This window comes from Lipophrys pholis (assembly GCF_963383615.2).
Source record: "Lipophrys pholis genome assembly, chromosome: 9".
NCBI lineage: Eukaryota > Metazoa > Chordata > Actinopteri > Blenniiformes > Blenniidae > Lipophrys > Lipophrys pholis.
In genome coordinates, this window is record NC_137639.1 from 5,553,265 (window position 1) to 5,569,155 (window position 15,891).

The following is a 15,891-nucleotide window of genomic DNA, read 5'->3' on the forward strand; positions in this document are numbered from 1 at the left end:
CGTAGGTGCTCTGTCCACCGACTCTCATTTAATAACAATGTTTTATTAGTCAAACAATTACTCAATGTACAGTGAAATTTGTCTTCTGTATTCCGCCCATCCCTCAGTAGCTAATGTGTGTTCTCCAGGGAGCAGTGTGAGGTTGAAATCCTTGCTCAGTGGTAACTGTCAGTAGTAAGATTCAAACCTGTGAACATCCAAACACAAGCCTGCTCCTCTAACCGCTAGGCCACCGCTGTACTTGCATAAAGCACCAAATTTGTCTCACTCAGCACAATTATAAAATGTTTTTATTCGACTGAGTTAGCAAATGTAATTATAACAAACGCACCCAAGGCACCTCGCCAACACTGGTAGACGTGCACCGCTGATGATGCTGCCAAATGCTGTCAGTACTAATCCTTTGCCCTCCACCAGCATGCCTGTTCACAAATAGATTAAAATCTCCGTCCTTTCCTCAGTCTAAGGAAATTTGGTTAAGATGATGAAAATCTGCAGATCTGAGCCTTTGGAAGGTCTATGTCACGGGTGTCAAACATAAGGCCCGTGGGCCAAAACCGGCCCGCAAGTGGCTCCAATATGGTTCACTAAACCACCAAGCAAATTGGAAAGATTTTTTTAAAAGTTAAAAAAAAAAAAAATATATATATATTTTTTTTAAAAACAAATTTCTCAAGAGTAGTGGACACAGCTGAGCTGAGCTGAGCTGAGATATCGATGATGCTGCCATGAAAACCGAGCAAACTAGCACTAGCCTCAGAGCCATGCTGTCAGGAGCAGTTTGTAAAAACATGCATAATGTTAACAGCTATTGGAGAAGTTTTGGGGAGATTTCACCGTATTCACACCAGAGGAATCATTAAAATTGGCTTTATTTTGACAATCTTGTCATTTTTGGTCGTAAGTGTTTGGTTTTGTGAAAATATCGATATTTTCATCACAGAGACACTGCGCTGCAACAAAGACAAACTCTAAAGTATGCATTTAAAGATTATTTTGGCACCATTTTACCGGTCCGGCCTACTCGAGATGAAATTGCGCTGTATGTGGCCTCTCATCTAAAATGAGTTTGACACCGCCGATCTTTTTGTTGGAGAAATTCAGCCAGCTCGCAGTCCATACTTTGTAGTAGATGCTGTAACTCCTTGTGGACTAAAAGACCTGCTGTCAACCGAAAGGTTCAAGTACAAGAGATCCAGGAGAAAATCCACCCCTAAAATAATTTAATGTAATAAAAGCCTGTAGGCAGGTCTGTACGTTTGACACAATGACGATCTACTCCGGAGTTAAAATCATGGTTTAAAGTGAGATTTTCTGCCAGATTTAGCTTCAGGATCCCTCTGAAATATAATCCCACGGTTTGTATGCCCACCATGTATTCAAGTGGTGAGCTTGAAAATGTAAGTTAGCAGCTTGCACTTCGATAGCGTGGTTGTTTGAAATACTATTATAAGATTAAATGATCCGACGTGCTGGCTATATGGAGAGCTGCGATAGAGCCGTGTTTTGTTCCGCCTGATTATAAATTGGCGAGGGCAGCTCTTTTCTGTGCCTATTGATTCTCATAGTTTTCCACTGGAGCTATTGATTTCCCCACAAAAATCACCTCAGGGAATTAACAGAATAAATCATAAACCACTGAAAGAAAAAAAAAAAGAAAAAATCATTTTCAGAGGTTTTAGCAGTTCAAAGCGTCCTCAGAACAATTGCGTTCGCTCGGTGTCCCTGCTTCCAATTGGCTATTTGAACCGCTGCCTGGCACTTTTATGATGTAAAGAGAGTGTTATGTTGTTTTGTTACCACATTCAGCCTAGCTACAGTTTCGTAGTAATCAAGGGGGACTTTCCTGCAGGCTATTTGGAAGGTGCCTGTTAATGTGTAGGCAAATGTACAGAGACACACAGAACCAGTCGACTGCGGATCATTTCCCCAGAACGCAGAGGGCAAGGTGATATCATAGTGGGGCTGCCCGGCTCGGATCTCATAACCCAGATCCACTCGGCTCCATTTGGCAACTAAATATTTCACCTTTTCTCTCTTCCGTTTCTGGTTTTGGTCACTGCACATGTTAAATATACACGGCGCATGTTACAGGACACCGCCGGATCTGCGAAGCAGCGCTGGCTGAATTGGACTGAAGCCAGCTCCAGTGCAGGACAGAGACTTTGACTTTAAACATAGCGCTTGGTAAAAGATTGTTTTCCTCAGGTCCTGGAATTCTCTGGCTCTCCTTCCTCTCCCTGGCCATCTTTCCTATTGACACCTACTCTGTAGGCATGCTACATAACATTTTTCCAAAAGCTTTTTTTTTTTTTTTTTTTCAAATTTTCATGATTTGCTTTGTCGGGTGGCTAATATTTCTAGTCAGCTCATCAGGCTCTCTGTTACCGGTCTGACTAAATATTCTTGGTAACTGAACTTCAGAGCGAGAGGTTTTGACTTCATTTTCAAACACAACACTGGTTATTTCAGTGGCATCGCAGGTTTGTTTCAATGTTGCGTAGTAACACCATTACAGAAGTGTTAACAGTTGTTTTTTTGTGTGATTGCCCTCAGCCAGAAAGGCCGTGGAAAGACTGCTTTAAAAACAAAATCATCCCTCCTTAGTTTGAGGTCGATTTCTGTCTGCCCGCACAATTACCCCACAAATTGGTTCACATAAAACTAGCCTCTAAGTATTTTCTTTATTTGTCCCTAATGAATGTTCTTGTTGGCAGCCGCACCGTGTTTCTGATCGGGAGGCCTCGAAGTCCCGAGCTTCTCATTGTTCTATAACATCAACCAGAGTAATGATCTCACCGGCCTTTCTTCTCAATCCTAAAATTAGCCGTTGGCGCGCTGAGAACATACTTCTTTCGCGGAGAAACCTATCCTCCTTTCTGGCTGCGCTCAGGAAATGTTGGAACCGCTCGTCTTTGGTCCTGTCTGCTTGTGGTCTGCATGATGGGATTAAATGTAGTTTTCTCGTTTACTGCAGAAGCCACCAAGACACATGGCAGTGGAAACATTTGCATTGTTTTATTCCGTTAATCTGTGAGAAATGAGACAATATTTGGTGATGGTCAAGACTGTGAAGCTCATAAAAACATTCCTGCGCTGATGGCTTTAGTGTGATTTCAACCGTGGCGCTTCAGTAAAATAATATATATAAAAAAAAGAAAGAGGCTGAGAACAGGAAAGGAAAGCCAGGCTGCATGGTTGAGAGACATATATTATGGAAAGACATAAATTAATATGTTTTGGAGAAGTAAACGGCAGACAGAAACTAATATATACATGCATATACACATTTATAAAGGGGAGAGAGGACTGATGAGAGGACTTGAGGCAGAACTGCGCAGTCATACATAACTCTCGTCCAAGCCCAAGTAGCCTGATGGAAGTCAGGCAGGTTTTTATTGGCTGCCGTGCGCTTTTCAGAAGGGGATAATATTTTCATTGTGGAGTTATTTATATAGTTTAATTTTTCTGGTAAAGACAATAATTTATCAAGGTAATGATGGCTGGAGTGGGGAAAGAAAACAAGAACAAGGAGGAATAATGAGATAGAAGCCCCCACCTCCTCCAGAGAAAAATGGTTGTAGCCTGCGTGGGACTGCGCTCACCACGTTACGTTTTTGGCCTCGACACACTTGACGAGAACATACGAGTGGACGTGTTCGTCTGAATTCCTGTCCTGCTTTCATGAATGATAAGGCTGTTTGGCCTTGTGGATGTTGGCTGTGGTTTGTGCGAGCGGAGCGAGGGCAGCGCAGAGGGACGTTTGGGTTAAGCTGTGGCGTATCAGATGTAGCGCGGTTTACTCTACAAGCTGCATGAGGTTTATTGACAGGACTGGAAACTTGAGCTCAGATGATTTTTGTTTAGGTACTTTTAGTGTTGTGTCATGGTTTGGCTAAACCGAGTCCTCTTTTCTCATGTAGAGAAATGTCCTGGATAAATATTGTTCAAGTCAACCAATGATTCAATCTGAGTGATAATAGGTAACAGTTTTCTGTCAGACGGTATTTTTCTTTGCTATTGACTTTTTCGTCCTTTAGAAAACTAATAGACCAAAAAATCAATACACTTTCCGTAGTGCAGTAAAACATTTTTAATGAATTACTTAACTTGTTGCTTATAAGCCTGTTGAGCTAACGGCATAGGACAGGGGTCTCAAACTGATTTTAGGGCCACACGCTTCCCAATATCTTCCTGAGTGGACTGGAGTGGTAAAATAGGGACATAATCACCTTTAAATTTGAACTTTTAAGTTTTTGATTGTTATGGCATTGAGTAGAAGTTTGAAAAAAGGGTCTCTTTTTAACGGAATTACTGTTTAGAATGCAGTGGCGCCTGGCCAATAGAGGGCGCTAGTTCACCGCCCAACCACATTACCTTAATAAGACATTAAAAATAAATAAATAAATAATAAAATATTTTGAGCTGTATATGTATATATTTAGATGAGCAAAATAAAACTTATATAGTTAATGATGAGTAAAGTTGTTTGGTTCATCTGTGTTGTCTGACTGGTGACGTGTTTCCACCAGGGGCGCAAAAGTCTTTGGCCACAGGCTCTCATTGAAAGTTGTACATGCGCTGTAGCTCGTCTACAATGCAAGAGATCGGAGGATCTTTCCTGCGCCCAGAGCTGAATGTAGCTGGGGCTGACGTCACAGCCGTCTGTCATAAAGTGCAGCTGATTGATGGATTGAAGCGCGGGAGTTGGACAAAGATAGGACAGAGACGCAAAATGGAGAGAGAGAGAGAGAGAGAGAGAGAGAGAGAGAGAGAGAGAGAGAGAGAGAGAGAGAGAGAGAGAGAGAGAGAGAGAGAGAGAGAGAGAGAGAGAGAGAGAGAGAGAGAGAGAGAGAGAGAGAGAGAGAGAGAGAGAGAGAGAGAGAGAGAGAGATTAGTTAATTCAGTAAAGTCACTTAAGACAAGACCCTTTGTGAGGAGAACATATCAGGAGAAGATCGACGTCGAAGAGCGCCGATCTGATCAGCCGAACGTCGCAATCCAGCAGCAGTCAAAAAACCGAGGGAGACGGTCCAGCCGGTCTTTTTCCAGGACCTGGTTTAGCAACAAGTCTTGTCTAACTGCATGTAGTGAAGCTCATGCTTTATTCTGCTTTTCCTGCCTCCTTTCTAAAACGTCAGGATCCGACCCAGCATGGATTGATACAGGTATTACTGATTTTAAACACTTTTCAGAAAAGGCAAGGAAGTATGAACAAACTGCAATCCACTTTTTTAATTCATGTAAACACACTGGTGTGACTCCTTAATACGTGTTTGCTTGTTTTTTGGTAAATGTCTATTTTGGAGTCATATTTTGGAGAAAACTCCACCAGCCACCACTGGTAGAATGACAACAATCTCAACATAAAGCCAATTTTAATGAAATATTCTGGAGCAAAACGCAGTGAACTGTCCAAAAAACTTTTCCTATAGCTCTTACATTATGCATGTTATTACAAACTGTCTGAAAAGGTCAATGGTTTCTTTGAATTTTTTTCAATGTACGTGGTCCTTTCCTGGCCTGGCTTGAAGCCTCTTGCTGGCCAGTTTTAGCCTACAAGCCTTATGTTTCACACATCTGGCAGAGAGACTTTCATTTTTTGAAAGAATTGGCAAAACGATAAAACATTGCCATTAACCACCTGAAAAGTGAAGACACTCGTATGTTTACTTCAACACAGGCTGTTGCTGTCCTTTATCAGAGAAACGGGGCACTGATGATTAACAGTAATATTTGATGTATAAAAATGAATTAAATAAATTTGCTCATCTCACTGGAACTCTTTAATCATAATGTGATATTAAGCACGAAATCACCACATCTTTCACTTATTGTTGCAAAAAGCTGTAAGAAATCATAACTATCACACGGTCAGGATGAACATAGTTCAGATGGCAATAACTTCAAATCTGGAGTTTATGAAATATCGACTCAGATTTTTTCACATTCATAATTCTAGTACTACTTTTTTATTTATTCAATTCAATTCAAATTCAATTCAAAATACTTTATTTATCCCCAAGGGGCAATTGGGCAACTACAACTGAGCAGGACAATGACAGACAATAGAATAAAATCGAATAAAAATAAATGAATAAATAAATATAGTAAAAAAAAAAAGAGTAATAATTATAGACTATATGGTATATACATAATATCAAGTAAAGTGACTGAAGTGGGTGAAATGGGGTGTGGACAGTGTAAGATGAGTATAATTGAGTATAAATAGTATAAATAGTCGATATTTTGCTGTTTTTAGTACAAATGTGTCTGTTTTTAATGCACTTAAACAACATCCGAGGTATCAGGGGCCACATACAGCCTTATTTCATCTTCAGTGGGCTGGACTTGTGATACAGTGCCATAATAACTTTGAATCTAAACCTTGAATCTGTTCTTTGTTGTGATGCAGAGTATACATATATTTTCACAAAACCAAACAATTAGTAGTGAACATGACTACAATCTCAACATAAAGATAATTTTAACAAAACCTTCAAGTATAAAATATAGTAAAATGTCCCCCAAAAACTTTTCCATACAGCTGTTGCATTATGCATGTTTGTACAAAGCCATGGGTTTAAGCTTTGATACTTTCATGGCAACATCAGCAATATCTCTGCTTGGTTTCTCTTGTCATAAGAAATTTGTTATAAAACCGTTGTTGTCTTTGAAATCTGACCAGTTTGCTTACTGCTTTGGCGGGCCAGATTGGAGCCTCTTATGTTTGACCCCTGGTTTAACTGCAGGTGACCTGTTTACCCTTCTCCTGCACAAACACTCGTCGAAACTCTGCTGAACTCTTCCACAAGCTGTGGGAGATGCACCGAAAAAGTCTCCCAGCTGAGTATGTTTGGACTGATGCGGCTGAGATGCTGTGAGAAAACAATCCCACAGTTATTGATCTTTGATGTTTATCACGTCACAGTATCATGAAAGTGCTATATGTAAAGATTTATCATCAAATCAACCGACTCTCGCTCGTTTCTCGTTCTAGCCAACCTGGCGACACCACCACCATTCCTCCAGGACTTCAATAATACTGAAACAAATAGAGTCACGTAAATATTTAAATAAACACCGACTTGCATCCAAAACAAATAGGCGGGCAGGTTTATTAAAGAGCCACATCACAGCGTCTGCACGCAGCTGTGACAGAGTACACAACACTTCAACTCACTGTAAACCATTTGTAATGGGGAACATACCAGAAAGATAGCGGGCAGCAGGGGAAGCGCTGTTTTTATGCATGGATGCCTTGTGCATCTTTTTCTGTGAGGACTATCACATGTGCGACTGAAAGTTGGCCGGAGTGTTTCAGTGTGCCCGGGGACACTTTGTGTGTGATTTGCACATTTAAATGATTTGCAATTTACACTTGACACACCCTCACACGTTCTACGGCCACTTTACTGGTTTGTGGCAGCGTGGTGTCGCACATCATGAATCAAAGTGCCACTGATTTGTTAACGTGATAATGGAGCGCCAATTACCACATTTTCTCTGATCACTTGACACATGGTCGAGCTGCAGGCAGCATGCAAAGATGTGGGAACTTAACCGAGCTTTTAAAGGAGATGAATGAGAACCATCAGAACACCCGGATGTGGAGCAGACTAAACTATCCGAACACTACGAGACAAAGAGTGTGAGAACTAAACCGACGGAGTGTATGGTCAGAGTTTGACCAATAACATATTAGCGCGATGGCCTCACAGAGGGTTAATATGAGGACATGGCTGTGATGGCACGAGGCAGAGGGAATAACCCGACTTTAAGAGCACTCTCAGGACTTGTTAGTCCAGGGCCGGTTTAAGAGCTCTGGGCGCTCCTGTCACATTTCTCTCTCATTTGAACGTAGACCTTTTGTGCTCCTTCTGTCTTTCTTATACAGTCTGTCCTTGCCCACCTCCCTCTTTCCCCCCAATCCCCCCACTAAAGGAACTGCCGGCGCCAAGTCACTATAACCAGATATGGCAGTTTCATTCCAAATAATGACCCCTGGATTAACAAACAGAGCCCTGGAATGGTATTTAAAATTGAGCCGAGAGCTTCATGCAGGCTGGTTTTACATTGTTACTGCCTATGTTGTTCCTCTGCACTCGTTCTGATTGGCCTAACAGACTCTCCCTCCCTGGGGAGGAACGTTCGGTTTGGCCTCCACCCAAAGTCACAAACCACCTCAGTAGGTGACGGAGAATCCTCTTCATGGTCTCACGACTTGAGCTTGGCCACGTTCATCCCAATAACCAAGATTTTAATGAAAATTGCAGACAGTACCATGACAAAAACGTAATAATCATAAGAAGCTTTGGGTTTGTGGGGAAGACTTCAATCGGTTTTTTGAAGGTGTTATTGAAGGTTTACACATTGTTTCAAGTGAAAATGCATTATTTTTGCTTTTTTGTTTCAAGGGAAATTGTATTTTACATGGCATCTTCACTGGTCTCAGGATTCGATTACAATTATCTGGTCTTCAATTCCACAATGCATCACGATGCGTAACTATGTGTTTGCATGTTGGATGCACTGAGCAGTTAAACTAATGAGCAACATCAGGCTGACTCTGCCGGTCCAAAGGTCACTGGGGATTATTTTGCCGGTGTTGTATGAACTAGCTGTTGCCTTCTTTTGATATCTTTAACATAATTTAACATTTAATTTAATCTCCAAACCGTGGACGTTGCTCGCTCTGTCTTGCTTACCTGCAGGCGACGTTGCTGATGCATGGCGTCACGTAGTTCTTACGGTTGGTTGCAACTCGAGAACTTTATTGTTCCACTGCCGGGAAATCAAGAAACAGCATTGCTACTGTTGGGCTACTACATTATAAGTGGTTGTGTTTTGTTGCGGCATCAATGCAGCATCATCCACATCTGCATCGTGACGCATTGTGGAATTGATAAAATTCAACGACTGTATTACACGAAAACGCTGTAATGATTACGTCCGTTGCCGTGTAACAACAGAAACACTGAAAACAGGGTCGCTTTCAGTTTGGGCTGTTAGCAGGTGCTGTTGAAAGTTTTTGTAATGAAACCACACACACACACACACACACACACACACACACACACACACACACACACACACACACACACACACACACAGGACAATATCCTATACACGTTAACAGTGATGACTACACAGACATTCGTATGGACAGACGACAAAGTTGGATTGTTATTACGGTGACTGTCAACTATTAAAATACCAAATCCCCGGAGAAAACGGACTGGGAGTCATGACACTCTGGAAGTAAACATTGTTGTTATTGTCCATCGACTTGTGAATATGCAGAAGAACTATTTACTATGGCCGCGATGTGCAGTAGCAATGTTTCCGCCATCTACACGGGGATGAATCCCAAACGTTTTCAAAAGGTTTTCCCTCGTTTACATGGATTTTTACCTTGGGGGCTGTGGTTTGAAGAGAAATGTATCAGAGTTTTATACAATGAATTTAACAGGAGTATCTTCACCAGGCTTTGGTCGTACCTTACAGCACTTTTCAGGTTGTGTTTATGTTCCCTTCTGTGGGCATGCATTAATGCTCAGTGTCAGTTTTGCAGTAATGCTGATACCATTTCTCCTATGGAGGAAAGCTACAACAGTGGCGCTCCCAGACACATGTGCCCCTCCTGTTTCTTTAATGTGTCAATGTTTGGGAAAGTTTATTCCTGAAGACTTTTGAAGGTAGAAGTGTTTAGTTTTTTTTCTCAGTGTTTTGAAAAGTATGCATCTTCTTCAACTTCCTCACAGCTTTGCCTGCTTTGTAGTTTGGTTACCCTATGGTCGGTCCCATGTTTATTTTCTTGCTGGCAGTTTCTGTTCTTTTTCTTTTCATAGAATAATTACAATAACTTGATATAATTTTGCTCCAGTATAAATGATTCCTAACTCGTGGTTGATTACACCTCATCTTCAGCATTCTTAGGTATAATGTGAAAGTGAGAATTCTTCATATTTTGTACTGTAAATATGTCCGCATGAGAGCTGAATCAGTGTCCCTCAATCTACTAATGATGGACTTTTTCCTCTCAGATTTATTCAGTAATGCTTTGTGAGGGTGTGAACTCATTTTGATGTTTGTGTGTGTCTCTGTGTTGTCAGGGCAGTGTGTGTGTACATATAATGTATGTTTATGTTGTATTTTTCATTGTGGTAAGATGCTGTTTAGTTGAGAAAAGTGTTAGGAGGTGAGGTAATCAGCATGCTGACCAAACCTGTGAGATTTTTGTATTGCCTCGATAACCACTAATGGAGTTAAAATCTAACACTAACACACACACACGCACACGCACACGCACACACACACACACACACACACACACACACACACACACACACACACACACACACACACACACACACACACACACACACACACACACACACACACACACACACACACACACAAAATGCCTGTGTGCAGACGGTGATGTTCACATGGCAGCAGACACTGACTCATGCCAACACTTAAAAATAAAGTACACATGTACACAACACTGTTACGGTGCTCTCTATAGTCCAGCACACACAGGCCCTTCCCAGTCCCACGGTTTATACCTTCCCGGTCTAGACAGTCGGGCCACATGGCAGGGAGTGGCCGCGGCAGAGCTTTGTCATGTCTGTACGGATCCCCTGCAGAGCTGAACGGGAAGTCGCTCTAATGCAGTGTGACAGAAGAGCGCCAACGCGCACAGGCCATTACATCAAAACTCTGTGGACAGCTCAATGATATCACAGCAGTTCATGCAGCTTGCTCGCATTCACATTACCAAGTAAAAGACAGTCCATGAAACACAATCTGCCCTGTCAAAGTTAATTTTTGCCATCTCCGTGGGTATTTAGTCAAAGAACACTGGAATTGGTTGTGTCGAAGGCCTTCAGAAAAGAAAAATGCAGCTGATGAATAGGAGTGAAGTGGAGGGTCGATTGGAAAATATAGACTGCCAAATGTGCAAAATGTGCAACGCTGATTGTAGGCATCATGACAAATACGGTCCATTTCATAGTCCCCATGTGCCAGAGGCACCTGGATGCTGAGCGTGAGAAAATACTTCAGGAATCCAGACCCAGTGATCTCGGCCTTCAGTCTGCTTTCTTCAACTTAAACTCATGCACGCACACACACACACACACACACACACACACACACACACACACACACACACACACACACACACACACACACACACACACACACACACACACACACACACACACACACACACACACACACACACACACCTGTGACGGTGCTCAATCAGTCATATAAATACACAGTTTTTACCCGCAGGTTTCCACAGCGTAACGTATCAACTATCCATCCTCTTTGTCGACTCGCCCCAGTAACACACGGCCGTTGCCATGCCAACTCATCCAGTGATGCTTGGGAGCGTCTACGGAGTCACTGCTGTTTGATGACGACTGTCGGGATGGAGCTGCTGAGCAAGGCAGACTTTTAAATCATGGGATATGTCTTAATGTGTCTTTAGAGAGACCCCCCCCCCTCCTCATTTGTAACCTCTGACGCCATGATGGCTTTAACATCCACAGACCTCAGGTTAACCTGCCTGATACGCCTTCTCCACAGCTTTTCCTCTGCGCCTCTTCTGTCCCCGGCTCTCATCCTCGGCACTGGACACATGTTGTGACTTTCACACTCACGGTTATTGCAAAAGACAACTCAATGTGTTTGTTGCTGTGTGATTTCTGCACTTGACCGTTGCCATGGCTGTCAGGAGAGACAATCATCCGTCGTCTGGACCACAGCAGGCACACCAGGACATGTCATGTCTAGAGCGCTGCTGTGTTTGTGCGATTGTCCCAGTTCTCATAGCTGCTGCTCTCACTGTAGGAGACAAGAAACCCGAGTGCCAACATTACGTCACCTCAATGAAGTGTCATTTAAACATCATATAACATGATACTGTACAGCAAATGACAATAACAGTGAATTATGACGAGGGTCGAATAAAGGATGAATGCAGGACAGTGGGCTTTCTCATGTTAATAAATTAAAAGTAGGTTTTTATTCAGGACTTTACAGTGTGCTACATTACTTCTGTGGTAAAGAGGTTATTTCAGCAGTGGAGTGAACGTTTCAACAAATCTAGCAGACATCAAAACTGCTGAAAAATGAAGAAAGTGGCCGGTTGTTAAGGGAAACTCACTTTGTCTCTCCAGAGTCGCGTCCTCTGTCCATCCCGATGAGGGTGATGCCCGAAACCACAGCAGGGGAGTCCTGGACAACTTCAGAGGAGCGCATGAAGGAGCTCATCGCACATGCCTGGGATGCTGTTAAACGACTCACTCTGCAGGTACCAAGATACTTTCTAGTGTTGGCGTATTTTTATTTAAGCAGGTATAATCATTTCTTGTGTTATATACTTAATTTGGTTGTTATAATGCGCACACAGGTGACAGCAACAGTCTACCTATTGAAACACCATCTGAATACGGAATCTCGAGAATTATAGGACCTACGAGTTTTTGTTTGTTATTATTATTTGTTTGGCTTAATTTTGAAATCGTCAAGTGTTTCTGTGAAAAATTTGCTCACAACTGTCGATATACTGCAATTTAATCTTATCTATTACTTTGTTCACAGTTTCATCTCATTAGGACAATCTCTTCAAGTTTAAATTCTGTCATCTGAACCATGCATATTAGAGGTACTGTTTCGATTAAAGACGTCGAAATCAGGGGTGTCAAACATAAGACCCGTGGGCTAAATTGGCCCTGAAGAGGTTCCAATTAGGCCAAACCACCAAACATATTTATTCTTCGATTCGAGCCGAGTTATTGGTGATGCTGCAGTGAAAGCTATCAAGCCAGCCTCAAAGCCATGCGGTCAGGGTGAGTGTAAAAAATAAGTAATGCAACAGCTATAGGGAGGAGTTTATTGGACATTTGACAGTACCTTGGACCACAATGTTTCATTTATATTAGCTTTGTGATGAGATTATAGTCATTTCATAGAGACACTTTAATCATGCATACTCTTCGCCACAACAAGACAAAACTGGGTTTTTAACAGTTAAATGTTGGTTGTTGATGCGATCCAATAGAATAAATCAGATTCCAACATTGCGATGCAATTTTTCTTGGAGTTTCCCAAAAGGGAATCTGTGAACTAATTGCAATCAATGAAGTCACCCAAAGTAGTGCAGTATATTGTGATGTGTTCTGCATGGTCAGATTATTTAAATAAAAACCCTTTGATATGTTGTCTCGTCACATCTTTTTGACGGTAATATTTCAAATATCTGCATGATTGTAAAGCGACAGAGAGCAAATGGGGTTTAGTTTGGGGACCACAGGACAAATGTGAACACAGTCATCATCTCACTGGACCATCAGGACCATAAATGTATTTCTTCATTGTTTAACTGATGTATTTGTATTCTTATGCCATCACAGGTGTAGGCAGTTTATTCTCTACCGACTGAATTGAGTTTTATTGGAATAAGGTTTTGAAGCAAGTTTCTCTGTGCATGTCTAAAAACTAATGAGTTCAAAAACCATTCCTAAATCATGTTAATTCTTCTTGCGAGGACCACACAAACGGATGTCAGTCAGACATGAAAGAGAGCATGACACATGTGAGCTGAGCGAACGCTGCAGAACCCAGGTCCCATGTCAGTCTGCTGAGCTGTTTACAGTACTTCCACAAAAGTTAACTCAACCCTCTAATAGTTTGCTGAGCCCGTCATTGCCTCCACTTTGCTCTGTCCCCTTCGGCTGTGCGACTGGGACCACACCACGTACTGCTGCAGTAATTAGGAAACACACGGTCCTGTTGACATGGGAGTGGAAACGAACCAAACCGAACAAGCCGACAGCTGGGACCCCTGGTTCTTGGATATCCCCAACTTTAAACCACTCATTTATTTTAGTGCGGTGTAAACAGAAGACCTAATGGCTCACACTTCTGCTGCACATGTGCCCAATGCAGCATGGAGGGGCTTTCTTTCCATCTTTTACAAAAAGGGGCGACGGATAGAGAGTAATGGGGTTAATGAGAATGAGCGATACAAAGTTACAATGGTATTTATTATTGTACGGCTGCTGAGACCACTTAAGACTGTTCAAACACAAGAAGGAGACACGATAGCCTGTGATTGTGTAAATTGTTTAAAAAAAAAAAATCCTCATACAGCAGATCTGGGATGGCGTCATAAACCTCTGTTACTGTGACATAAATTCTTACCCATGATTGATAAGGAAAGAAAAGTACATTGGGACCGTGCTGGAAGCAGACCGCTGGTTCTATTTGGAGAAAGGTAATGTAATCCTGATATTGTGGAATAGAATATGTACAAATTATGAGGTTTGAATTGGCACTGAATGCATTTAATCCATCAGTGGCAGCGGCTCATGAATGTTGGGCCCCTTTTAACACAACGCGTCGAGTGAAAATGGATTGTGTTTGCGTTTTCGTCTCCAAAAAGTTTTCCATTTCCACGAAGACAGCAAACACTGAAAATGATGAAGTTTCATGTTGGGCCACTAGTGGGTGCTGTTGATTGGTTTTGCAATGAAACCACGCATAAATGTGCAGAATACAATATAAACAGTAACGATTGCGAGTACGCAGACATTCGTATGGACAGACAACATAGTTGGATTGTCATTCTGGGTGACTGTCAACTATTAAACCACCAAGTCCCAGGAGAACGTGGACTGGGAGTCATGATACTCTGGAGTCAAACATTGTTCTTATTGTCTATCTACTTACACATGTGCAGATTGGGAGTATTTTTGAAAAGTTCCACCTTGGGAGCCATTCTCAAAAAGTTGCATTTTCAGTGGCTCTGAGTAGCGTTGTCGCGTAAACCGACACATACAGTTGGTCGTAACTTACTCTTGAGCAAACATCTCTCATATTTAAGACTTTAAACTCCGCTGCATCATACCTCCCTTCCCTCTAAAGCTAAAGAAAAAAGAAAAAAAAACAAAACTGATGCAAGCAGTCCTGCCTAATGCGCACTGTGTGAGTCTATACTTGTGTAATGTCTTCTTCACAACCCACTCAAAGTATAAAACCAGCTGGAAAAAGTAGAACATGCACCGCTTCTATTTGTAGATGTTTCGCTCTCAAGTCAGTCTTTGCTCCCTGCTTGTCTTCGTCAATGCCAGACATGGTTAGTACGGATTCCCAGCAATGTCTTGTCACGTGTGGTTAGGGCACAGATTATTATCTGGATCCCTGGGTGTCACGCTCTATCTGTGGCTGAACGCGGCAACCTAAATCCCAGAAATGATTCTCAGCCACAGTTCCCGGCTGACTTCAAATGCAATGCAATCATGTCGATCTCAGCCGGTAAAGCTGTCATCCCCTTAACTTCGGTACGAATATTAAATGACAAATGCAATTAAAATGGCCAAAACATTATTCGTAATTAATTCAAAGCTGTCAAAAAAACTTCCTTCAATTTTTCTCCCGAAACAGTCGATGTGAAAACGAGATGGGCAGCCGATATTGAAACCAGACTGGAGCTGGAAGACTTGACGAGAAATGGGATTTGCATGTATATAGAGCGAGGCCTCAGTCGGTCATTAACAGAAAGCTAAAGAGCCAAGGTCTTTGTCACACCACAGCAGAAGGCGCGGTGATGTCAGGGAACATCGCATCCAAATGGAGCCCCTCAGGTCCAAGGTGGTGGAGCCTGTTGGCATGACACACTGCACAGATCAACAAGAAACTCTGCATGTTTCCCTGAAGAGGCAGCTAAGTTCTTTGGTCATGCATGGCTGTAATGTGTGTAGGTGGTGTTTTTTTAGTCGTCACTTCACATTAGGGCTGAAGGGCAGCGCGGCAGTTGTCACCTTGGCCAGAGAAGCCTGGACCATCAGCTCACTGCCGTGTTACTCCTTGTAT

The 15,891-nt window shown here is 42.2% G+C and overlaps 1 protein-coding gene across 1 annotated transcript in view; it reads left to right on the plus strand.

Moving 5' to 3' along the window:
* The window catches only part of vps13b (vacuolar protein sorting 13 homolog B), a 372,358-nt gene that overhangs the window by 146,102 nt on the left and 210,365 nt on the right, over positions 1–15,891 (plus strand). The window contains 1 exon segment of the mRNA XM_080472571.1: positions 12,195–12,328. Coding sequence (XP_080328697.1) covers positions 12,195–12,328 — 134 coding nt within the window.